This window comes from Cicer arietinum, chromosome 4, assembly GCF_000331145.2.
Source record: "Cicer arietinum cultivar CDC Frontier isolate Library 1 chromosome 4, Cicar.CDCFrontier_v2.0, whole genome shotgun sequence".
Lineage (NCBI taxonomy): Eukaryota > Viridiplantae > Streptophyta > Magnoliopsida > Fabales > Fabaceae > Cicer > Cicer arietinum.
In genome coordinates this window covers 28805621-28832591 of record NC_021163.2, presented here as the reverse complement: position 1 = coordinate 28832591, position 26971 = coordinate 28805621, and the positions used below count along the sequence as shown (strand labels likewise).

Below are 26971 nucleotides of genomic sequence, written 5' to 3'. Positions count from 1 at the left end.
TACACTGACTCAAGGCAGAAAGGCACAAGGCAAGCGGCGAAATTTGAAGCATTTGAAACCAGCAGTGTAGTAGCATTCATTTACACTCAAAGAAACACAATCAGCAATTCAGCACCACGCATAAGGAGGAACAAACAAGTCTTCGGTTCTGGCCCTAATTCGTCACACAGCGCGGGAAAATACAAATTTGAGCAAAGTTTAATCAAATCAACTTCATTCCTTCACTTCAATCTTCCAACAACACTCGCGTAAATATAAATTTCAAACGAAAAACACTTTCTTCATTCTCTCTCACATTTTCTTTTCTCGTTTGAGTCATTAATCATGGAGAGAATTCACGTCACCGTTCGTGCAAGACCTCTCTCGCTGGACGATGCCAAAACCAGCCTCTGGAAAATATCCGGCAACTCCATCTTCATTCCTAATCACTCCTCTAACTTCCAATTCGGTACTCTATATTTTCTCTTCATTTTCATTTCAATTTCAATTTCACTTCAATTTTATTTTTCAAATTTCAAATTATGCTTTGTAGATCAAATATTCAATGAGAACTGTAAAACCTCCGAAGTTTACGAAGCTCGAACCAAAGATATTGTTGCTGCTGCAGTTCGTGGATTCAACGGTTTGAACTTTTTCTTTTTTGTTTTTTCGTTTTTTTTTTAAATAGATTTTTTCGTTGTTTTTTTTTTTTAAATAGATTTTTTCGTTGTTGTTTTGGTGCCTTGCTTTGAGTTGTAAACTCACGGATTTTGAATTGAAGGTACTGTTTTCGCTTATGGACAAACTAATAGTGGGAAGACTCATACAATGCGTGGATCGAAAGCCGAGCCTGGAGTAATTCCTCGTGCCGTGAATGATTTGTTTCAAATTCTTCAACAAGTAACCACATTGTGTCCTCTATTGTTCAATTTTGAGATTTTTTTTTCTGGAATGAGTGAAGTTGTTGTTGTGAATTAATTATACTGTTGGGTAAATGCTTAAGAATTGTTTTTATATTGAACATGTCTCTTCACACAACAAGAGTACTTTAGGATGGAATTGAAGTTTGACAATGCACATACTCATCTTATTTTGAGCTGCAACTCAACTTTTTTTAAGAGTTTAATGGACATGCAATGTTAGTGTAAACAGTTTTACACCGATAGCCAACACGGACTATTGATTATGTTGTTATTTTATAATGGTAGTTACAACCGTGAGGTGAAATGACAAAACCAATAGTTCTTATTAATTGACACCGACAATGCACATTCCTTTTTCTCTTTTTTAAAAGAAGTGATGAACTAGAGAAATAAGGGTTGAATTCTATACAATACATAATTAGAATTTACAAAAGACTTTGATATTATGTCGTGAACTAACTATTTTAAGAGCTTGAGCTATTGGGTAAAACATGTGAATAGTTTTGTATCTAACACTCTTAATATGTTCACTAAATGATTATTTTGTCCGTAAATTAGGTGCAAAGACACAAATATTTACAGATATTGTCATTTTGGTTCATTAGTTTAGTCCTTTATTAGGATGGATATGGCATTTTAGAATGGTAAGGGATTGATTTAGTCATAAAAATCTTTCAAGGGCTACTATGGTAACATCATTATCTTTGAAAGGCCGATTCTTTCTAGAACAGTTCTGTTATTCCTATACTTGAGATTCCACATTTATCTACAGTGGCTGGTGATGAATACGTTATTGGTTAGCAATGTTTATTGATTTGTTATTGAATTAGTAGTTTGTCCCAGCTTTACAATAACCAATTATACTTGTTAGAAAACCAATTGATACACAGTTACTTATAAGTTACTCATAATTAACCAGTCTACAAAAGATGAATAATGTATTGCAGGTGTAGAATAAATATTCATCTTTCCAAATCTTGTGTAGCTGGACAGGGTAGTTAAGATACGATATTTCAGTTCAGCACCGATGGATTATTTCCCATAAAATAACATTTCTAAACACCCATTTAAGTGTCCAGATTAAATGTTTTTTATTTCATATCTTTGACTGAGAGGCTGAAGCTTGAAAATGAAATGAGCAAAATTGTTGATAAGTTTGATATTATTAACTGAATTATATTTTTACAAGGTTATTATTTGATATTTATAATAATTTTAGTCTTGTGGCACCTCCTTTTAATCAGAGCTACCGGAGTTGATTGGAATATACCTAGATTTGCAACTACTAGTTGTAATCTGTGAACTGAGAACTGTTTTTTTGGAATGACCAAAGTTCATAGTTAGTAATTGTTATAAAGTAGTGGGTGGGGGATCGAACCCAACATTTTATACCTCCCAATCCCTTAGTCCCTCACCCAATACCACCTTATAACTACCGAGAAGTGAGAACTACTAAGTACTATCAACTGGATGTGATAACTGTTTTAATAATGAGATTTTATCCTTCGGGCAACTAGAGATGATCTTAAAGTCTGACCATCTATGTTGTTCTGTCATCATGATATTGTTAAATTTTTTCAAGTTTGCAGTTTCTCTAATTGACTCTCATTCATGGTGCTTTTTATTTTAGGATGTTGATCGAGAGTTTCTTCTTAGAATGTCATACATGGAGATTTATAATGAAGAGATAAATGATTTATTGGCTCCCGAACATCGAAAACTGCAGATTCATGAAAATATAGAGGTTATTTTATTGTATTTTCTTTTTCTGAGTGAAATTTGCTCAATTGTGGTTTTATATTTGTACTCTTTGATATTTTATATAATTTTCTTTGAAATCACAGCGGGGTATATATGTTGCGGGGCTGCGAGAAGAAATTGTTGCCTCTCCTGAGCAAGTCCTTGACCTCATGGAGTTTGGAGAATGTAATTTCACTTTTTGAATTTTGATTGATTGTTACTTTTATCTCTGCTTAAATTTTCATTCTTGTATATTTGGACCAGGGAATACTAAATGTGGAGATGAAAATGAGCTTAAATTTCTAATTGTTTTCTCAGTTCCTTTGTTTCAAGTTGTTTTGTGTGACTCAGGATAGTTGATTTCTCAGTTCCTTTGTTTCAAGTTTATCTATATTCATGGAGTATCTTTTAGTCTCATTTTGTCCCATCTTCTGAATAATCACCTGCATATATATTACTTTATATTTAACTTACTGTTTGGGTTTATCTTATGCTACTCCTACAAGACAACTAATTTTTTCTTTGCATTCTTTGAATTTGTATCAGCTCATAGGCATATCGGAGAGACAAATATGAATTTGTACAGTAGTAGATCCCATACTATTTTCCGCATGGTAATTAGTTTTCTTTCAGATTTGACCCCTTTCTTTAAAAAACTTGCTGATGCTTGCCCCTCCCACCCATTAATATCTTGTGTGTAATAGATAATTGAAAGCAGAGATAGAAACGGAGATGAAAGCACTGGTAGCTCTTGCGATGCTGTTCGTGTATCAGTGTTGGTATGTCACTATTTCAACTCGAAATTTATCTCTCTTATCTGAAAAGTCTTTACTTATTGTGTGTGGGCATTTAGCCATTCACCTACATCACACATGTATCTTCCTATGTTGTTAAAATGAATATTTTTGTGTAAATTTTCACATTTTAATTATCAACTTCTAATTTATAGAATTTAGTGGATCTTGCTGGTTCAGAGCGTGCTGCAAAAACTGGAGCTGAAGGTGTACGGCTAAAAGAGGGTTCTCACATAAACAAAAGCTTAATGACTTTGGGAACCGTGATTAAAAAATTGAGTGAAGGCGTTGAGAGTCAAGGGTAAGTTTAAATGATTTTTATTTTAGCCTTTTGCGTTTCAATGAGAAAAATTGAAAATGCTATATTTGATGCAGAGGCCATGTTCCTTATCGAGATAGCAAGCTTACACGAATTTTGCAACCTGCATTAGGGGGAAATGCTAACACAGCTATTATTTGTAATATAACACTTGCTCAGGTAAGATATATCCATACATTTTGTCTTATGCTTCATCCACACTATTTTATCAGAAATATACAAGTTTAACTCTTTTTCTGACCATTGTAAACTATTTATTTTCTAAATTTATTAATATAACGCTCTAGTAGATGTTTCTCTACTATGAGCTTTATATTTCTTCAATAACTAACACTTGCAAATTTATGTCTGTCCTCCATATGTGACATGGATTTGATTTAGTTCCAAATTTTCTTTGTTCCTCCTCCCGAACAAGTAGCCGTTTGGAAGGTGTCTGTAAAGGAGTTTGCTACACATGAAAATATTTACACTTCAATCGAATATAGTGCATTACAGCATTAGTCAAAATTGAATATGATGCTAGTTCCAACCATTCTCGAATGCACCACCCATCTCTATTATATTTGACTTTTTTATGAAGGAATCTCAACTTTTCTTTAGTTTTCTGTTCATCTAGTTATTTCATGTGGCAGATACATACAGATGAAACTAAAAGCAGCCTCCAATTTGCAAGCCGAGCTTTGCGTGTCACAAATTGTGCAAAAGTCAATGAGGTTTCTCCTGAACATTTCCCTATTTTGAAGAGCTCTTTTATTTTGATCATGTTGTTTTTATTTTGGTATTTCGTTCTACTTTTCTGTTTGTTGTGCGTCTTATTATCTGTGGTCATTCTTTCTCTTCCCTTCTCTCTAATAAACTTTTTCTTAAGAGAGAGTATTTTCATCACATCACAGGCAGGTTCAGTTATTGACGAAAAGATATTCTTACTGTTGAATAAGAGAAAATGAGAGAGACATATGGTGAAACCGTGTGTCTGAACTACACAACGGAGTCTGTTTTATATAGGCTCAAGGCAATAAATACAAAAATAAATATGGGAGATATTATCCCTATTTACATGATATGTAATAAATATAAATATATTTTCAACACTCCCCCTCAAGCTGGAGCATATAGATCATATGCACCAAGCTTGTTACATATATAACTGATTCGAGGACCTCTCAGAGACTTAGTGAATACATCTGCCAATTGATCATTGGAATGAACAAAACTAGTGGTGATGTCGCCTGATTCGATCTTCTTCCTTACAAAGTGACAATCTATCTCAATATGCTTGGTCCTCTCATGAAAAACTGGATTAGAGGCAATGTGCAATGCTGCTTGATTATCACATATTAATGTCATTTGTGTTGCCTCTTCAAATTGAAGCTCTTTGAGTAACTGTTTCAACCAAATGAGCTCACAAGTCACTAATGCCATAGCCCTGTATTCAGCTTCAGCGCTAGATCTTGTAACTACACTTTGTTTCTTACTCTTCCAAGATATTAAGTTTCCTCCAACAAGTACACAATACCCAGAAGTGGATCGCCTATCAATGGGTGAGCCTGCCCAATCGGCATCTGAATAACCAACTATCTGAGTATGTCCTCTGTTTTCATAAATTAGACCTTTTCCTGGAGCACCTTTAATGTATTTCAAGATTCGTATCACAGCATCCCAGTGTTCTTGACAAGGAGAATTTAAGAATTGACTTACCACACTGACTGCAAAAGAAATGTCTGGACGGGTGACTGTGAGGTAGTTTAATTTACCAACCAATCTTCTGTATCTCCCTGAATCTAAAAATGGCTCCCCATGATTAGGTAGAAGTTTGACGTTTGGATCCATAGGAGTGTCAACCGGTTTGGCATTCAACAAACCTGTCTCTTCAAGAATATCCATAGCATATTTTCTTTGTGAAATTACTAAGCCGTCCTTAGATTGGGCTACCTCAATACCCAAGAAGTAGCGGAGCTTGCCAAGATCTTTAGTTTGAAACTGATGAGATAAATGTTGTTTCAATTGGAGTATGCCCTGTTGATCACTACCAGTTATGACAATATCATCTACATAGACAATCAAGTAAATGCACCCTTGGGTTGAGTGACGATAAAAAAGAGAATGATCAGCTTCACTTCGAATCATGCCAAATTGTTGCACTACTGTGCTAAATCTACCAAACCAAGCTCGAGGAGACTGTTTAAGACCATAGAGAGACCTCTGAAGTCGACAAACCATGGTAGAGGACTCCCCCTGAGCAACAAACCCAGGTGGTTGCTCCATATACACTTCTTCTTCAAGGTCACCATGCAAAAAAGCATTTTTAATGTCAAGTTGATGTAGAGACCAATGTCTGATGGCTGCAATAGAGAGGAGTAGTCTAACAGAGGCCATCTTAGCCACAGGGGAGAAAGTATCACTGTAATCGAGGCCAAAAACTTGAGTGTACCCTTTTGCTACCAAACGAGCTTTAAAACGATCAATCTTACCATCAGGACCAACTTTCACCGTATAAAGCCAACGACATCCTACTAAAGACTTTCCCGACGGTAAAGGAACCAATTCCCATGTACCACTACTCTGAAGTGCACACATCTCGTCAATCATTGCTTGTCTCCACTCTGGGTGAGATAAAGCTTCACCTGGAGATTTAGGAATAGAAACAGAAGACAGGGAAGACAAACAAGTATAATGCAAAGGAGAAAGACGATGGTAACTCAAGCCAATGTAATGAGGGGATGGGTTACGAGTAGGACGTATACCTTTACGAATAGCAATAGGAATATCAAGGGTCGGATCCGATAAAGAAGGAGGTGGCGGTGAAGGAGCGTCTGGAGTGACCTCGGTATCAAGAACAGGTGTAGGGACATGTACAACCGATGGTGGTTGACGACGACGATATGTCTGAAGAGGTTGTACAGTTGGAGGATCAACAAGAGGAGTCTCAAGTGGGACAGTGGGAGGGGCCACAGGAGGTGTCTCAGGTGGGGCATACGTAATAGGCTCTAATGGTAAAAGAGAAGGTGAAATAGACTTTGGTAGGTCCAGAGGAATAGTTGCAGACAAAGGATCAGGAAGCGACTCATAGTATGTAACAGACTCAAAAAATGTGACATCAGCCGATATGAGATATCGTCGAAGAGTAGGAGAATAACAACGATAACCTTTTTGGGACCGATGATAACCCAGAAAGACACATTTTAATGATCGAGCTGAAAGTTTGTCAAGACCAGGAGTGAGATTGTGGACAAAACATGTAGATCCGAAGACCCGAGGAGGAAGTGAGTGAAGAGGGGTACCAGGAAAGAGGATCGAGTGAGGGACTTTGTTATCAAGAGCAGACGAAGGCATGCGATTTATAAGATAGCACGCCGTTAGAACAGCATCGCCCCAAAAGCGAGATGGTACATTACCATGAAGAAGGAGAGTACGAGTGGTTTCAATAAGGTGCCGATTTTTGCGTTCGGCTACCCCATTTTGTTGAGGTGTATGAGCACAAGATGTTTGATGAAGAATGCCGTTAGAGGTCATAAAATTTTGAAATTGATGGGACAAATATTCACGGGCATTATCACTGCGCAAAGTGCGAATGGATACACCAAATTGAGTTTTAATTTCCTTATAAAATTGTTCAAAAATAGAAAATAATTCAGACCTATTTTTCATTAAAAATAACCACGTACAACGGGAAAAATCATCGATAAAGGTAACAAAATATCTAGACTCAAGTGTGGAAATAGTACGAGAGGGACCCCAAACATCTGAGTGAACTAAAGCAAATGGGGAGGAAGCTCGTTTATTAGCTCGATCAGTGAAATGACTACGAGTGTGTTTCCCTAATTGACACGACTCACAATTTAAGCTAGATATTTTGGTTAGATTAGGTACTAATTGTTGAAGTTTGGGAAGACTCGGATGACCTAACTGAGCATGTATAGTAAGAGGAGAATATGTGGTAGGGCACGCTGTTGATGGGTTTGAGAGATAATAAAGACCATTAGACTCACATCCGACACCAATTTGTCGTCCTGATATTCGGTCTTGCAAAGTAACATTGCAATTAGTAAATGTGACAACACAGTCATGAGAACGAGTCAATCGACTGATAGAAATTAAATTAAATGGGCATCCAGGCACATAAAGGACAGATTTAACTAACAGAGTAGGGAGGATTTGGACAGTGCCAATCCCTTGAGACTGTGTTTGGGAACCATTGGCTGAGACTATCCTAGGTAAATAACCAGATGTTGTGAGAGAGGAGAAAAGAGTCTTATTACCAGTAATGTGATCAGATGCACCAGAATCGAGAATCCATGGGCTATGAGAAGGTGAGATGCAAACAGGTGAATTACCACTTTGTGCGGTGGAAACAGCGGAACTCGAGTTCTGACAATACTCTCTCCACCGAAGAAAATCTTTATAAGTAGCCATAATCAATAAGTAGTTACCTAAAAACCAGCAGCGAAACAGTGGCGGAATATGGTTTTTTTTTTTTTTTTTCGATGAACAGTACCTCGCGTTGAACAGTTTCACGCAATGAACAGTGTCACGCGATGAACAGTGAACAGTGGAGAAAAAAATGAACGAAAAAGCGACAAAGAAGGGTAAACCGGAATTGAGACACGGTTTACCGAAAAAAAAATCTCACCGAAGGACAGTGGGTCCCGGGGTAATCACAGTATAGGGTTGTCTCTCTTAATAGGCTCTAGATACCATGTTGAATAAGAGAAAATGAGAGAGACATATGGTGAAACCGTGTGTCTGAACTACACAACGGAGTCTGTTTTATATAGGCTCAAGGCAATAAATACAAAAATAAATATGGGAGATATTATCCCTATTTACATGATATGTAATAAATATAAATATATTTTCAACACTTACTATCTATGTTTTTTTCTGATTATGCTTTTTGTCATATGTTGTATGATCTGGTTCTGCTTTGCACTGAAGTGTATGTTTCAGTATAATGTTTTTCCTCTTTGTTTTCTTTCCAGATTTTGACAGATGCTGCTTTATTAAAACGCCAAAAGAAGGAAATTGAAGAGCTTCGTGCCAAATTGATGGTTGATCTAGTTTTCATATATTTTTTGTTTGATTGAAGATGAAGACAATTTGGTTTTCTTAAGTATTGCTAAAGTTATATTTGGTCTTTTAGGGTTCTCGTTCAGAGCATTTGGAAGATGAGATTCTGAACCTTCGAAATACATTGTTACAGGTGCATGAATTTTCCTTCTTGGTTATATTTGGTCCATTACAAAATTCTTGTTTATTCAGCATGTTACAAACTTACAATGCTTTTCTTGCCAGACTGAACTAGAAAGGGAACGCATAGCTTTGGAATTAGAGGAGGAAAAGAAAACTCAAGCTGAATGGGAAAAGAGAGTACATGAGCAAGCCAAGAGAATCGAAAACTTGAGTTCAATGGTTTTGTTTTCAAATAGGGATGAGAACCGCAATTATATTAAAAAGGTATTACTAATGCATGTTCAAATCAAGTATACTTTTTGAGCGGGATGCTTGCTTTTTTTTCTTTAATTTTTTCCCAGGTCATTAAATCTAAACTTACTATGTTTAGGATTGAAATTGAAATACATTTACAAATAAAATCTATTAAATGCCATTGGAATAGCTTGATTTATATTAGGCTCTTGGTACTGCATGTATCTCAGCTTAGGTGTTTGCTGCTCTAAATTGACAGCTGTCAGTTTAGGTAGATTTAGAAATAGTTAGAGTTACACTTACACTCACACTAGATATAACTTTCTAACAAACATTCTAGTATAACTTTCTTTCAGTTTGTCCCAAATCTTCTACTGTAATTTTCTTTTTATATCTTTCTCAGTTTCTCCTTGATAATTGGAACCTAATATAATTTCAAGAGCTTAATTCGATTGACATCCATGGCTTATCCTCAAAATACCGACTAGAGCTCAGAAATTCCTCTCAATTTGGATACAAATATTACTATTTACAGTTTATTATTTACAACAGGATCCATTAGTTTTTATCTCTGTTTTGACCAGAGGGGCTCGAAATAAGATGAATACAGTGGCACATACCTGCAAATCCATTAGTGTTAGAGTCAGGGTTGTGAATAACGAGGAAAGCATTTTGGTCTCTGTATACTTTTGAAACTTGAGTTATGGAAGCAACGAGGATGTGATGAGGAGAATGTTACGATCAGACAATTGTAGATCGTAACATTCTCCAATGTACTCACATTACTCAACATCAAAAGGCCCTAGTCCTTAGCCCTCAACAACATAAAATCCGATAATCTGAAGCCTATAGCCTTATGCATAAGAATATAAATGATAAATATGGCTATATAACTAGACCTTGTATGCAGCCGTTTCATGCAAATGTAAAATACTGGTAATCACAATTCAAGAGAATGCTATGAAAATGAATGACTGATTCTAAAGCAATCGTCACTGCTTTGGCAGCTTGCACCAACAACTGGTTTTTTTTAGTTTTCTCTTTCATGCTGAATTTCCTGTAATTGCTGCATAGATAAGCATACTTGTTTAATTTTTCTTTTGGCCACTATACTAACTCCTTACAATTAATATGCTTTCAGCCTGATCTTTTTGTCTTTCTTGCATCCTCCTGTCCTCACTACCCTTGGTTGATTATGTTTTTCATGCATTCTTGGCAGGAGAAGAGGCGGGATACATGGTGTCCTGGAAATCTTTCACTTGAGCATCCAAAAGATGTAACATGTTACTTTCTTTCTAGTAGTTCAGTATTAGTTCTGATGGGTCTTGTATGAATTATGATTTGGTGGTTTTTTTTTTTTTTGACAACATGATTTGGTGGTTGTTTGTGATGCTAATTAAAATATTTTTATTGTTGTAATAACATCAGTTATCCTTTTATTGAGGAAAAATATATAAAAATATATAAGCTTTTATTAACCTTTATTGTGGAAAAGTACACAAATTGATATATGCTACTATGGCTCTGAAGAAGAGCAGCATTATCTGATATGTTTTGTGTTTAGTTGTAGAAAAACGTAGAAAAACAATTTGGTAACTCAAGATACCGAGAAAAAGAGAATGAGAGTACATTGGACTGTTCAGTTTTCTGAGCTAGTTCTCATTTCTCAGCATGACTTCAATGTGGTTATATGACATTCAGCTCTTTGTTGCATTTACTTTGTTGTTTGGGATTCTCTAAAGAATTCTCTAAATAATTTTCATTTATTGAGTTTCCTGTGTTTAAATATATTATTTTCTTATCTAAGTTGCTAGAAATTTGATATTCATAGGTTAGAAATTAAGTTTATATACAGTACCACTGTTAACCTTGATTGCATGATATATTGCATGATGGTTATCTTGCTTCATATATTGTATGTCATATTAGTATCCCGAATTCATTTGTTTTCTGCACTTCAGGTTGATACTGGCATCCACATAAATGCGTCAACTGCAAAACCTATTCCACCTAAGCGAGACATGGGACCGCTTCTTCCTTTCGACGAACTTGTAAATGAAGATGTTTATGTGGATGATTCCTGTAAGCAAGAAGATGATAGTAAAGGTGATGCAAATGATGATTGCAATCTACCAAATCCCTGTGATTTATTGCATGTAACAAACAGGAAAAAGGCTCCATCAAGGAAGAAAAGCTTATCTATGGTTTGTCATATCACACGGCTTATTAATATTTCCTTTTCTCCATTTCTCAGTAGTTGTTATTCTAATATCTTGCAAACATAGCAGGATGATGACAAATATCTAGAACTTCAAGCAGAATATGAAAATTTGCTTCTTAAATATGAAACTCAGGTTTTAATTTTATTCCCAGTTTATTTCTTGCAAGCCAGCGATTAGCAGACCCTAAAGATGCTCATGTTTTTCTTATTGCAGATAACTATGAGTGAGATAAAGATTGAGTCATTGAAAAAGCAGTTGATTGAGGAAAATTTTCTCCTCTCTACGGAATCTATTGAATATTTAAATAGTAGTGCTCATAATGTTAATTTTAATGGGGATAAAAATTTGTGTTTTAGAGAGTCAGAGGCTATTCTTGTTATCAAGAGACTTCAAGAGCAGGTTTTTCACTTCTTGCTTATTCTTTCTGTTATTTCTTTGTTCCCAAAGTTTATTTGATTATTACTACCTCTGTCCCTAAATATAGAATCTCTCTAGGTAAATCATGGGAATTAAGAAAGTTTTTTGTTGTATTAATTTTGTTGACAATTGGTATGATTTTACAAGTTTACCCTTTAGGAGAGATGTTAATGTTTTCATTAGAGTATTTATTACATATTGCAGAAAAAGATGTAACATAATTAAGGATATGTTGGTAAATAAATAATAATGCAATTGAAAATTTGAAAGGGGTCTTATGAAAAGGGACACAAATAGAACTCAAGAGGGTCTTATATATATACGGACAGAGGCAGTATAATCTTTTATAAGCATTCCTGATTTGTGCTGCATGAAAGTTTGTTTAAGGAAGAAAAGAAGAGAATGAAGAAAGTAATTTGAATTGTTATGGTTTGATATAATGATTTGATACAAATGACTAAGCATTGGCTCAATGACTCTTATTTGTACTTATACAATACTTCAAATATGGAAACTAATCATGATAACTATTAGAATCCTTTTTTTTTTTAAATCACTACTCGATTCGTAATGTTTTATTATTTGTTTAAATACCTTTTTGGTCCTTGTAATATATATAAATTTTGGCATAGTCCCCTATAAAAAAAATTATAGTTTAAATCCCTGAAACATTTGAAAAGTTACTTTTTCCTCATTGTTTTGCTTTTAATCCTTATAATATTTGTCTACTCTTTTTCCTTTAATATATTGATCTTAATCCTTGGAAGAACTATATAGGGACTAATGCTAATATGGACAAATAATATAGAGACTGCAACCAAAACAACAATGACCCAAAACAAATTTCCTATGTTTCTGGTATTAAAATAAAAAGGATTTATTTTAGGGACTAAACTGGAAAAAGGGTAAGTTAAAGGGACTAAAAAGTTATTTATTGTACACCTCAGCTAACTAAACATCATCATACATACAGGCCGTATAAACATTAATCGTTTATCATTACTTAAACTTATCGAATGTTTACATGATACAAAGGAAAAAAAGTACATAGGTACTTCGAAAGGGGCATTTCCCGTGGTAATATGTATATAATAATTACAGGCAACATAGCAAAATAATGCTTGAATTTTTTATCCAATAATCCAACTTCCATAGCTTCAATCCTGGTTATTTGTAATTGTAAAACACAAACTTAAACTAATGAAATTAAATCTTAGTGAGTAAATCATCATATAAAACAGTTATACTTGAGTCTTGAACAAAGGAAGGGCTGGCCGCGACGCCACCGAACGGGAAAACGCGTTCTCTGGTAGCGGCAATCCCGCCCACGAATCCTGCTATCATCATGACCCGCTATCTCAACCCGACCCGCTATTGGACCTGCACAATGACTTTTTCAAAAACACAAGTCTTATTATTTTTTATTTTTCATTAAGGGTATCTAGGTCATTCTGCACCCACCTAAACCTTAATTTTTTATTATTATAAACCCACAAAGGGTTGGTTCAGCATCATGAAAAAAAACTATTTTAATTCTTCCTCTGTTTCGTTCCTGTTCTTGCTTAGTGTTTTTGTTCTTTTCTTACTCTGTTCAATATTATGTTCTTGCTCTATTGTTTTTGTTCTTTTTTGACTTGTCTGCTTTGTTCTCTATTTTGTTGATTGCAATTACTATTAGAACTTGATTTTGATGTTGGATTTTGGTTATTAAGTATGATTACTCTTTAATTTTGTATATTTTGCTATTTTCGTTTTTGTTTTTGTATACTATTTCTATTTTATATTTAGTTTATATACTGTCTTTTGGCCTTCGCAATAGCGGTCATCCCACTATCCGTGATCCCTCTATCCCATTTTTAGGGTTTGGCGCTCCACGCCGCTATCTGAGACTGACAACATATATATATATATATCAATCTCAAGCCAACAGAACCTGAAAATTTGGGGATGTTACATTTAAGCCTAAAATATTCTTCATATATCGTAATGAAATCATTTTATTTATTTGTGATTTCTAAATCCGTCTTACTTATATATTTATTGTCCTTGTACCTTGAAGATTAAGGTTTTGGAAATGGAAAAATTATCAAGCCAACAGAACCTGGATAATGTTTTTAATTTAGCAACCGAGCAAAACATGTGTGCTATGGAGAAATTTGAAGAGGTAGTCATTGTCTTACTTAATAATGATTCTTCTACCGTGCCTTCTAATCTGATTGAAAGATATTGATTACTTATTGACTATCATTAAGCATGCTTCAGTGAAGTTGTTTAAGGAAGTGATATTTTACTAATTCAATGTAATGGACCTAATATGATCTAGCCCTTGAACTCAGTCAAGCATATAGAATTTGTTCTTTTGTCTCTTAATGTTATAATAATTCACTTGAAGGTATCAAGGTAAATTCAACATGTATATTTACCTCACTGTTTATATTGCCTCTTACTTTCCCACTAGGTAGCTGGTCCTTGCTATCCAAAAGAATCTTCATATGCCTTTGCTTTCCTCCTATGAAAAGTTTAAAAAAAGGAAGGAAAAAAAAATTAGTAAAAATTACTTGCTTGTTTAGAAATTTAAGTCTTTTGTCCATTTTAAATTTTTTTGTGACAAAATATGGTAGTAAGGATTGGTTATTCTTAGGCCAGGGCTCCACTTAACAACTCATTAATAATTTATAGGTACATTTTGAAAACTTAATTTAACTACCACTGTTGATTCCGTAATTGCACTCATTTAAATGTTTTATGGAATTTTTTATTTAATTATTATGAAGTATTCATAGTTTATCTAACTATGTCACCCATAAGTATTTATCTAAGCTATATTTTTGCAGACACAAATATGGAGCTTCTTGGTGATGTATAAAATTGTGTAAATTTTTTATTTACTCACATTTCTAATTCCTTAATTTTGTTTCATTTTCTTAGCTTAATGAAGAGCTTACAAAAGCACAGGAGGCAGCTCGGGTGGCTAGGGAACAACTCATTTCCAGTAAAACTGTGTGCAGCATCGATGTATGTATTTAATGCGCTGTGTGTGAACTTTTAGACTGTTGCTTAATTATAATTTCCTTATGGTTATATAAGTTAGCAGTTTTATAAAACTATTATACATACTATATCCTATTCTATAAAACTGAATCTTCAAGTTTCATGTAGGATGGAAATGTTGACTTTGTAACTAGTGTTTCCATGGGAATTCAAGACATAATGTCCGAAATACAAAACTCAAAAGAAGCTGTTCAAAGTGTTATTTTGATGGTTGATGATGCTACTAAAAGTTTCTCTACTCTCTGTCACATGTTCCTTGTAAGTATTATTGAGGCAATATTAGATGAATATAACAGAAAATGAAATTTCTATATAATGTCTTGAGCAGCTATTTTTTGTTTTCTAAGTCTAACTAATTATTACTGTTGTATCTAAATATCTTTAGTCTACTCTTAGAGTCTTATCAGTTTTGGTTTTATTTCATGATTTGATGCAGGATTTCAAAACCTCAGTATCTCAGAATTCTGCAGGACAAAAATTAATGTTTAGTAATTATCAGAAGTTGAATTCTTCCTTAAGACAAACAATATCCCAGCTTGAGAATGAGAAGGTAAAATTACATTTCTATTATGATATATTCATAGCTGTATCTGCGTTATCTAGTTGGTCTGATATTTGTGCTGCAGATTCTTCTGGACAACCAGCTAGCTAATATTCAAAAGCATCTTCAGGAATCAGAACTAGATGCTCAGAACTCCCATAACTCTTTGCTGGTGGGCCCTTATTCGATGATATGTTATCTGTAATATCTCCTTTTTTGTCTGATTGTGCAATGCAGCAAATGGGGTAATAGCTTTTTATATTTGTTACAGGAACAGTTAGGACAACAAGAATTGGAAAATGGAGAGTTGATTTCTTATATCCAAACTCTTGAGAAAGATGTATCATGTTTAACATTATCTTCAGTGGCCAAGGAAAAGGAAACGTTAAGAAGAGATCTTGAGAAGGCAAAAACCAGGTTGAAAGAAACTGAGTCTAAGCTTAAGAATGCGATGCAAGAGAAAACAAAACTTGAGGTTGTTTTTGTTATACTTACGGGTTTTTTGGTTTCATTGTAACCTATTGCTCATCAAAGTTGTAAATTTTTATTCCCTAACATATCATGTAGGGAGAGAAAGCCTATGCTGAACGAGAGATCAAACGGTTGCATGGCCAGAACTCTCGTCTTGAACGGGATATCAATAAACGTGATTCACTTGCTGGTAGAAGACGTGATTCAATTGTTGACAAGAGTTCAAAGATGTTTGATCCTCAAAGACCAAAGGGTCTTGCGATTTCTCTGGTAGAAGAAGTGATTTATGTTTTGCATAAACTGTGGTTATTACTTTTTATTTAAGCAAATCTTTAACTCCTTTTGTAGACAGCTGTTTTAACAAGAAATAAGTATGTTTTATCAGAATTTTTGTAAACAATCGGCTATGTAGTTACTTGTGGCAGTAGCGATCGCAATTGAGGCGTTGCGTTTTAGGGTTGCAGCTGTAGTGCCCCAAAGCAGGCAAATTGTGGCCTAAGAGCGGGACAATGTGGCTGCCCCAGCTGCAAAATTGAAGATGAAATGAAAACCCAAAGATACCGCTTGTGCGTGGGAAAAGAACATAGTGGCCTGCTATTTTCTTTGCGACAGAACCCTTCCCTTTGCATATTTTTTATTTTGCTTGAAAATTAATAATAATGAACTTTAATTGTTAGTTATGGATGTGCTTAATTGGGTCCCCCCGCCCCCCAATTTTTGAGCTCTTATACTTGTATGGTCTAAATTGCTTGTCTTGTTTCCCTAAGCTTTGGTGTAGCGGCCATACCACCACCCACTTCATCGCAATAGCGTTTTGGGGTTTGGCCGCAAGGCCCGCAATTCACCACTGACTACATACACACTAGGAGATGATTTATTTAAATTTGTCATGTTCTTTTTATTGTATGGAATTCATGCGTGTAAAAGCACCCTTTCCTAATTCAGGATTTTGGCAACAATAGGTTATGTGCAGTAACTGACAGCACCAATTAAGAGTTATAGATAGGATTTTGCTATTTAAACCTTTAATATATGATTTATATCATGAAATGAATTATATAAAAAAATGGTAAAATTGGCTAATACAGTCTTGTGTTATTGATCATTTGTCGATGGTATTTATTATGGTATTACCCCCTTAAGCATCCTTCTTCTTTATTTGCATGTCAAACATAACATTTTTGTTGTTGACAGCTTTCAGCACATTCACCTGCTCTACCAATTTTTTTGTGATATTGATATAATCATGATGACAAATCGTCATCATGATTGAAATTATTTTTCATACATGATCATTTGTCTTTATGTTTTTTAAAATTGTCAAGTTGGATAACTGATTTTCTTAATATATATGTATTGCTGATCAGGAAGAGCATAGGAAGCTGGAAGTTTTTGCATTTGAATCAGAAACAAGAATAACTTCGTTGGAAGAAGAAATAACAGCTGTACTGAAAGAGAAAGAAGAGGTGATATCTATTAATAAAGCTTTGACTTCAGAACTGGAAGATTTGACTGAAAAGCTTAGTGCATCAACCTCTGAAATATATGATTTGAAGGAGGATATTTCAGCTCTTGTAAGTTATTCTGCAAAGTTCTTTAGTTTCTCCTTTCAACACAAATGTTTAACGATTGATAGAATGATGCCAAAGAGCTGAGCGAAAATGAATAGTCAGTGGAAGAAAACTTATAGAGAGAAATATTCTGAATTTGAATGCATCGAGTGAAGTTGATTATTGACATCTGTTGAGATCTTACATATATGTATTATTAGAGGTATTCTTCTAACTGTTAATGATTAAAGAATCGACAATTGTCAGTTCAACAAAAAAAAAAACTACTTGATAACAGAGTGTAACTACTTGTCTCTAACACAGTGAGTTGCTCATACTGATTCGAAACAAACACACAGTTTAGTACCTAACATTTTCCATTCAAACTCCGTGTATTAAATAAAATTGATCAAATATCTGAGTATGTCACAGTTCACAGATTTTGTATGTATATAGTACCTTGGTCAGAATATTTTCTTATTCATCGTGTGGGGGATATAACACACATTTGAGCTCTTATTTTATTTTACACCATTTTATTGAAATCTTGTTCCATGTACTCGGTCCTTGAGCAGAGTGTGAAGCCACAACAGTTCAGCTGTTGTATTTTCCAGTTTCCGCACTCCTCTATTTTGCTTTTGTGTTGGGCGTTGCAACTGGAGTTTCTTCGACCACTGACAGATAAGGTTGGACCTTTGGCATATCCAGGAGCTAGAGATCGACCTTCGGTCTTCCGGTCCTCAGGCCCCAAAGAAAAACACAATAGGCCTGAAAAATAAGAGTCTGTTGAAGATTCACAGGTTGCAAAAGAAAGCCACAGTACATGGTGCCTAATATATTACATAATATATTTGATTCTATGTTGTCAGTCCGCGGATATCAACCGATATTTGACAACGCTGAATACAAACACCAAGTTAAGCTTTATAATTAGCTGCTGAATTGAGTGGGATGAGCTGTGTGTGACAATGATGACATTCATGTTGAGTTCTATAATTATTATTTGACTGTAGTACAGTTGTAATATAGCTTTATTCTGGGATAGTTATGAGCTTTAGTCTATATGTTGATGATTCTCATTATATAGATGTAGCAATCATTTCATCAAACATTTTCTTTCAACTTAGTATCACAACTCCTAATCTAGGAGACTCTACTACTTCAAACTGACAGTTTTCACTTGTCAGTTCTAACATTGTTAACTACTCTATAATAGAGTGCTAACTACTTTAACAGGCAGATTACATAGCTGGTATGTTTTCTCATTCCAACCACCAAATCTGATATCTTATTCTTGTGCATCCAGAAACAAAGATTGGAAGAATCTGATCTCGATCAAGAAAAATTCAAAAGCTCTATCAAAGTATTGGTGGAAGAAAAGGAGGAGTTGGCAATGGTAGTGCAATTGCAACTATTCTTTCTTTTGATTGTGATTCTTCCTTTTTTTTAGGCAATTTCTTTTTGATTAGTTTAAGGTTGTTTTATTGTGTCTCCTTGATCTTGCAGCAACTCACAGATGCCCTATTGGAAATAGAGGAGGAAAGGGCAATTTGGTCTGCCAAGGAGAAAGATGCACTTCTAGCCATAGAAGAGCAAGCAAGGTCAAACAATGAGCAAATTACCTCTTTATCAGCAGAATTATCAGAAGTAAGATTCATAGCTTTACTATTTAAGCTAGTTTGGATAAATTTTTCAGCAAACACTTGTAAAAGAAAAGTTCAAACGATTTTGCATTGATTATGAATCTTCTAATTAACAGCTTTTCATTTAAGTTGCAATTAGCTTCTGTACCTCAACTTTTTAAGAAACTGCATTTCCTTCTCCATATGCACCTATAAACTTATAAGGGATTTTTCGCAACTTAAGAATCAATTACTTGTCACACTTGAGAAGCTCTGATAAGCAAGAAGCTAATATAATTCTAAACTCGTCCATATGAAACCTTGATTAGTTTCTTTTATTGTTTTACAAATATTGTATCAACATGGGGTCCTTGAAGCTCTATTATTTGTTTAGTTTGCAATGTCTCTATCATTTGTGGAATGCATTGATCCTTTCTTCCCTTTTTAATGGTTTAGAGTTATAACATGAATAGTTGCATGTAAGCTCAAGTTTTAATTTTATTTTGGAAATGTTTCTTTTTCTTCTGATACATTATACATAATGGCTTGGCTGTTGAGAATTGATTGTGTCATGATTGTCCTAGTTTAAGTGTTGCAATCCGCCCTTTTTATTTGAGGTTCTACACCATATATTCAAAGAGTAATTCTAAAATTACGGATTACTTTGAAAGCATTTGGTGTGAAGGAATAATGAAATAGTATTTGTTGAAAATATATTTATATTTATTACATATCATGTAAATAGGGATAATATCTCCCATATTTATTTTTGTATTTATTGCCTTTAGCCTATATAAAACAGACTCCGTTGTGTAGTTCAGACACACGGTTTCACCATATGTCTCTCTCATTTTCTCTTATTCAACATGGTATCTAGAGCCTATTAAGAGAGACAACCCTATACCGTGATTACCCCGAGACCCACTGTCCTTCGGTGAGATTTTTTTTCGGTAAACCGTGTCTCAATTCCGGTTTACCCTTCTTTGTCGCTTTTTCGTTCATTTTTTTCTCCACTGTTCACTGTTCATCGCGCAACACTGTTCATCGCGCGACACTGTTCATCGCGCGGCACTGTTCATCGAGAAAAAAAAAAAATATTCCGCCACTGTTTCGCTGCTGGTTTTTAGGTAACTACTTATTGATTATGGCTACTTATAAAGATTTTCTTTGGTGGAGAGAGTATTGTCAGAACTCGAGTTCCGCTGTTTCCGCCGCACACAGTGGTAATTCACCTGTTTGCATCTCACCTTCTCATAGCCCATGGATTCTCGATTCTGGTGCATCTGATCACATTACTGGTAATAAGACTCTTTTCTCCTCTCTCACAACATCTGGTTATTTACCTAGGATAGTCTCAGCCAATGGTTCCCAAACACAGTCTCAAGGGATTGGCACTGTCCAAATCCTCCCTACTCTGTTAGTTAAATCTGTCCTTTATGTGCCTGGATGCCCATTTAATTTAATTTCTATCAGTCGATTGACTCGTTCTCATGACTGTGTTGTCACATTTACTAATTGCAATGTTACTTTGCAAGACCGAATATCAGGACGACAAATTGGTGTCGGATGTGAGTCTAATGGTCTTTATTATCTCTCAAACCCATCAACAGCGTGCCCTACCACATATTCTCCTCTTACTATACATGCTCAGTTAGGTCATCCGAGTCTTCCCAAACTTCAACAATTAGTACCTAATCTAACCAAAATATCTAGCTTAAATTGTGAGTCGTGTCAATTAGGGAAACACACTCGTAGTCATTTCACTGATCGAGCTAATAAACGAGCTTCCTCCCCATTTGCTTTAGTTCACTCAGATGTTTGGGGTCCCTCTCGTACTATTTCCACACTTGAGTCTAGATATTTTGTTACCTTTATCGATGATTTTTCCCGTTGTACGTGGTTATTTTTAATGAAAAATAGGTCTGAATTATTTTCTATTTTTGAACAATTTTATAAGGAAATTAAAACTCAATTTGGTGTATCCATTCGCACTTTGCGCAGTGATAATGCCCGTGAATATTTGTCCCATCAATTTCAAAATTTTATGACCTCTAACGGCATTCTTCATCAAACATCTTGTGCTCATACACCTCAACAAAATGGGGTAGCCGAACGCAAAAATCGGCACCTTATTGAAACCACTCGTACTCTCCTTCTTCATGGTAATGTACCATCTCGCTTTTGGGGCGATGCTGTTCTAACGGCGTGCTATCTTATAAATCGCATGCCTTCGTCTGCTCTTGATAACAAAGTCCCTCACTCGATCCTCTTTCCTGGTACCCCTCTTCACTCACTTCCTCCTCGGGTCTTCGGATCTACATGTTTTGTCCACAATCTCACTCCTGGTCTTGACAAACTTTCAGCTCGATCATTAAAATGTGTCTTTCTTGGTTATCATCGGTCCCAAAAAGGTTATCGTTGTTATTCTCCTACTCTTCGACGATATCTCATATCGACTGATGTCACATTTTTTGAGTTTGTTACATACTATGAGTCGCTTCCTGATCCTTTGTCTGCAACTATTCCTCTGGACCTACCAAAGTCTATTTCACCTTCTCTTTTACCATTAGAGCCTATTACGTATGCCCCACCTGAGACACCTCTTGTGGCCCCTCCCACTGTCCCACTTGAGACTCCTCTTATTGATCCTCCAACTGTACAACCTCTTCAGACATATCGTCGTCGTCAACCACCATCGGTTGTACATGTCCCTACACCTGTTCTTGATACCGAGGTCATTCCTGACGCTCCTTCACCGCCACCTCCTTCTTTATCGGATCCGACCCTTGATATTCCTATTGCTATTCGTAAAGGTATACGTCCTACTCGTAACCCATCCCCTCATTACATTGGCTTGAGTTACCATCGTCTTTCTCCTTTGCATTATACTTGTTTGTCTTCCCTGTCTTCTGTTTCTATTCCTAAATCTCCAGGTGAAGCTTTATCTCACCCAGAGTGGAGACAAGCAATGATTGACGAGATGTGTGCACTTCAGAGTAGTGGTACATGGGAATTGGTTCCTTTACCGTCGGGAAAGTCTTTAGTAGGATGTCGTTGGCTTTATACGGTGAAAGTTGGTCCTGATGGTAAGATTGATCGTTTTAAAGCTCGTTTGGTAGCAAAAGGGTACACTCAAGTTTTTGGCTTCGATTACAGTGATACTTTCTCCCCTGTGGCTAAGATGGCCTCTGTTAGACTACTCCTCTCTATTGCAGCCATCAGACATTGGTCTCTACATCAACTTGACATTAAAAATGCTTTTTTGCATGGTGACCTTGAAGAAGAAGTATATATGGAGCAACCACCTGGGTTTGTTGCTCAGGGGGAGTCCTCTACCATGGTTTGTCGATTTCAGAGGTTTCTCTATGGTCTTAAACAGTCTCCTCGAGCTTGGTTTGGTAGATTTAGCACAGTAGTGCAACAATTTGGCATGATTCGAAGTGAAGCTGATCATTCTCTTTTTTATCGTCACTCAACCCAAGGGTGCATTTACTTGATTGTCTATGTAGATGATATTGTCATAACTGGTAGTGATCAACAGGGCATACTCCAATTGAAACAACATTTATCTCATCAGTTTCAAACTAAAGATCTTGGCAAGCTCCGCTACTTCTTGGGTATTGAGGTAGCCCAATCTAAGGACGGCTTAGTAATTTCACAAAGAAAATATGCTATGGATATTCTTGAAGAGACAGGTTTGTTGAATGCCAAACCGGTTGACACTCCTATGGATCCAAACGTCAAACTTCTACCTAATCATGGGGAGCCATTTTTAGATTCAGGGAGATACAGAAGATTGGTTGGTAAATTAAACTACCTCACAGTCACCCGTCCAGACATTTCTTTTGCAGTCAGTGTGGTAAGTCAATTCTTAAATTCTCCTTGTCAAGAACACTGGGATGCTGTGATACGAATCTTGAAATACATTAAAGGTGCTCCAGGAAAAGGTCTAATTTATGAAAACAGAGGACATACTCAGATAGTTGGTTATTCAGATGCCGATTGGGCAGGCTCACCCATTGATAGGCGATCCACTTCTGGGTATTGTGTACTTGTTGGAGGAAACTTAATATCTTGGAAGAGTAAGAAACAAAGTGTAGTTGCAAGATCTAGCGCTGAAGCTGAACACAGGGCTATGGCATTAGTGACTTGTGAGCTCATTTGGTTGAAACAGTTACTCAAAGAGCTTCAATTTGAAGAGGCAACACAAATGACATTAATATGTGATAATCAAGCAGCATTGCACATTGCCTCTAATCCAGTTTTTCATGAGAGGACCAAGCATATTGAGATAGATTGTCACTTTGTAAGGGAGAAGATCGAATCAGGCGACATCACCACTAGTTTTGTTAATTCCAATGATCAATTGGCAGATGTATTCACTAAGTCTCTGAGAGGTCCTCGAATCAGTTATATATGTAACAAGCTTGGTGCATATGATTTATATGCTCCAGCTTGAGGGGGAGTGTTGAAAATATATTTATATTTATTACATATCATGTAAATAGGGATAATATCTCCCATATTTATTTTTGTATTTATTGCCTTGAGCCTATATAAAACAGACTCCGTTGTGTAGTTCAGACACACGGTTTCACCATATGTCTCTCTCATTTTCTCTTATTCAACAGTATTGTTCCTATTGAGTTTCAGTTTCTTCAGAGATAAGAGTAGAGATGGTGCTGTTGAAACGATTGATGTCGTTAAAATAAGTTTTATTTGTCTTTGTCCAGACATCATAGCACATCTTATAGGAGCAATACTGAAGTTTAGTATCAATTGAGAACCAAAGAACACTGCAGAGAGTGGCAATGAGTCATCAATATGTTTCAAACATGATTGTCCTTGGTGGAAGTATTCTTGGCTTGTTTGAGCAAATGGTCCTGATAACCTTGTCCTTCAAACCATAGTTCAATACAAAAGCCAAAGCAGCCTAATTGGCGGCACCCGTCAATTATTTGCATTGAAACAAAGGGTCTGTAATGAAATTGACCACGGATGAAGTGTCGGATGTTTTACATGTCACATTCCATCAAAGATCAAGTGAGATAGTTCATGATCAGGACAACTCACTATGAGAACACATTTAACAGATATGGGTAAATACATGAATTTGTATCACGTTGCGAAGATAAAGAACAAAATAAATTTTGATTAAAAGAAGGATTGGAAGCATATTTTAGCCTTGATTCTTCTTGGTTCCATTCAGTTATGTTCAATTTTTAAAATGGATCAAATATAAAATGGAACTCATGTCATTTTCTATCCTACAATGCATCCGCCAAATGCTACCTTTGGTATAATTTTGTTACGATATAACCCTGCAGAAAATAATTTGATGTATCATGCCGATCCTCAAGCATGATTGATAAATTTCTTTCTAGTTTTCATTGCATCATCTAGATGATTTTATAAAATTTGTTTACAAATGCTAGGTAAAGAAGGAATTGGAATCCTGTAGAGAAGAATACAGGATCGTCCAGGAAAGATTTACTATTTCATATGAAAATTTGCTCGTCAAGGAAAAGTTCAGGTTTGTTTAACTTATCATATATATTATTATATTTCCCTCTTCTTCTGTCCAGCCTCATTATTTTCTTATTTCTACTGGAGATTATTTAGGGTTTAGGGTTTTTGTTAACCTTTTTGTTAATAGGTATCTGAGTATCTCTTGCTCCTACTGTGGGGTACAACGATTAAAATGGTGTACCTGTTCCACCAACTTTCTGTTGTCAACATATATCATAAAATTGCATTGATCTATAGCTATTGTTTACTGCGTTCCTTTTATTGACTTCACTGGAAATCCAAACCATAAATTTCAAGATTGGGCCTAATCAATGTTTTTCAAGTTTTTTACTTACGACTATCCAATAAAATAAGTCATCTAGAAATGAGGACTTATCTATCCAATAAAATAAACATTTTCAGTATTATTTTCTAAAATACACCAAATCAATGCAACCTATTAATTGCCCATCATATTATTCTAATATTACACCTGCAACTACCACTTTGTTGAACTTAGTCAAATATGTTTAGAATGGGCCAACTGTATGAATTACAAGGCTGTGCATGAAGTGATCTTTGTTCATTTATATTAATACTGTTAAGTGAGAATTCATCAGTTTTGTGAGCAACAAGAATATATTTTATTATCTTCTATATGTAGGAAAAAAAGCAATAATTTATTATTTTCTGACAATCTATGCTTATTTATGTATTCTCTAATTTCATGGCTACAGGGAAAACGTTTTAGAGTTGGATCACCCGGAAACTGTCAATGTGGTGGGCGAACAATCTCAAGAAGTAATGAATATTGATTGCTAATGATTTTGTAATTGATTTTAGTACACAACATTGTTGTCACTGTATTGGCATGCATTGCAGATATCAAAACCCAAACATGAGTTGCTACCTTTGGAGCATGAGTTGCATGACTATCCTGAGAATGCAGATGGAATTCAAAGAGTAGTACAAGTTCTTAACAAAGGAGATAATATATCACATCTAAGAGAATTAAATACTATGTCGGCTGAATTTCAGGTTTCTCCTTCTCTATCTCTACCTGTACAATTGTCTAAGAAAATTGTCCATTGTATATAACTTGGAATTAAGGAATAAAGATGTATGTGTAAGAATCTGCACAGTATTAGTTTTACTAATCATCTCAGATCATCTAACAGAACCTCAAGAGCGAACTTTCCGTTGTCACAGAAGAAAGGGACAAATTGACGACCCAGATGGAAGATCAAAAGAAACATGTTATGGAAGTGGATTTCCTGCTAAAACATTGCCAAGATGAGGTAAACTAAGGATTATCTTATGATAATTGCCCTTATAATTTTTTTTAACCACATCAACTTTTTTACAGTTGTCAAGGGCAAAAGACCATATTGAGGAGCTGAGTCATAAAATTTCGTGCATTGAAGTCAAAATGCACACGGTAAGTGAATCATATTCGGTTATCTGGTTCAATGTAGGTGTTTGTATGAACTCAGAAATATTCCTCCACTAAGCTACAGACTAGTTTCACTCTTGAACATTCAAGGGGTCATCTTGTTCTTATTCTACTTCAGTAAAATCTATTTACCATACAATTTTATGAACAGGATAAAGTTGCAAACACCAATGAAACAGCTAAACGCAGAATGAGACTCCGTGGAACACAAGCGAAGCTAGATGCTTTTCGTTGTCGATATAAGGAAGCAATTGATGAGTCAGTTTTATCAAAAATAAAGTACAAAGAAGCTTCAGGGAGGTTGAAAGACATGTTGGCTTCGCAAGGACTAGAGGTGCTTAACCTAAAGAAACAGTTAGCTGCTGCCAAAGGACAATAGGAATTTTGTATATAGAATTTGTACGGTAAATATGTAATCTCCCATGACATGAGTCGTAGTGGTCACGTCATTTTTGTGTGCATATGTATTCATGTCCTATTTTGAGCGTTGGCTATCATATTACTGGTAATTAACCTAACATTTATTCTTTCCAAGTTGCCTTTGTAGTATGTAAATGAAGCCAAAAGAAGCTATACTACTAAGAACACGAAAATTGTTTGTACACCAATTATTATTGTTTCAATCTTTTAAGGCCGTGTTGAGAGTTAGTTTTTGAAGGAACCAATTATTATTGTTTCAATCTTTTAAGGCCATGTTGGGAGTTAGGTTTTGGAGGAAAAGAGAAATGTTATATTTTTCATTTATAAAATAGAAAAACTTTTAAATCTTTATAAAATATATTAAAAGGGTGATTGAAATAATATATGGCAAAATATCACGTCGTTCGTTCTATTTCTAAAAATGTTAAATGTATGTTGATCTATACACTTAATTCTGAAATTTTCCTCTCTAGAATCCAATTCTTAATCATACCCTAAAAGATCCTTAAAAATAAACATTAAATAATCCTAAATGAC

At 35.3% G+C, this 26971-nt stretch overlaps 1 protein-coding gene across 4 annotated transcripts; it reads left to right on the top strand.

Moving 5' to 3' along the window:
- Positions 1-26656, top strand: LOC101511764 (kinesin-like protein KIN-7O). Of its 4 annotated transcripts, none has more exons than XM_073367589.1 (33): positions 8-448; positions 533-622; positions 761-834; positions 2533-2646; positions 2747-2828; positions 3189-3256; positions 3347-3421; positions 3592-3737; positions 3812-3914; positions 4388-4468; positions 8735-8803; positions 8896-8955; positions 9048-9209; positions 10399-10455; positions 11141-11383; positions 11465-11533; positions 11615-11800; positions 13878-13982; positions 14747-14833; positions 14978-15127; positions 15306-15419; positions 15496-15582; positions 15682-15885; positions 15978-16151; positions 17249-17455; positions 18738-18827; positions 18938-19078; positions 24489-24586; positions 25299-25362; positions 25444-25599; positions 25740-25859; positions 25928-25999; positions 26166-26656. In XM_073367589.1, the coding sequence occupies exons 1-33, from the start codon at positions 325-327 to the stop codon at positions 26391-26393; spliced, it is 3900 nt and encodes a 1299-aa protein (XP_073223690.1). In that variant the 5' UTR covers positions 8-324; the 3' UTR covers positions 26394-26656. The 4 variants fall into 4 exon arrangements, with proteins under 4 accessions (XP_073223691.1, XP_073223690.1, XP_004497885.1 ...); XM_004497828.4 differs by having other exon boundaries at positions 761-879; positions 11468-11533; XM_012715020.3 differs by having other exon boundaries at positions 761-879.
- The last annotated feature ends 315 nt before the right edge of the window (positions 26657-26971 follow it).

Bases quoted from the DNA above. Each gene is read 5' to 3' on its own strand.
- LOC101511764 (XM_012715020.3), top strand. From the start codon at position 325: ATGGAGAGAATTCACGTCACCGTTCGTGCAAGACCTCTCTCGCTGGAC. The intron at 10,456-11,140 runs GTAACATGTTAC...TCTGCACTTCAG, and splicing joins CACTTGAGCATCCAAAAGAT to GTTGATACTGGCATCCACAT. The intron at 15,583-15,681 runs GTGGGCCCTTAT...TATTTGTTACAG, and splicing joins ACTCCCATAACTCTTTGCTG to GAACAGTTAGGACAACAAGA.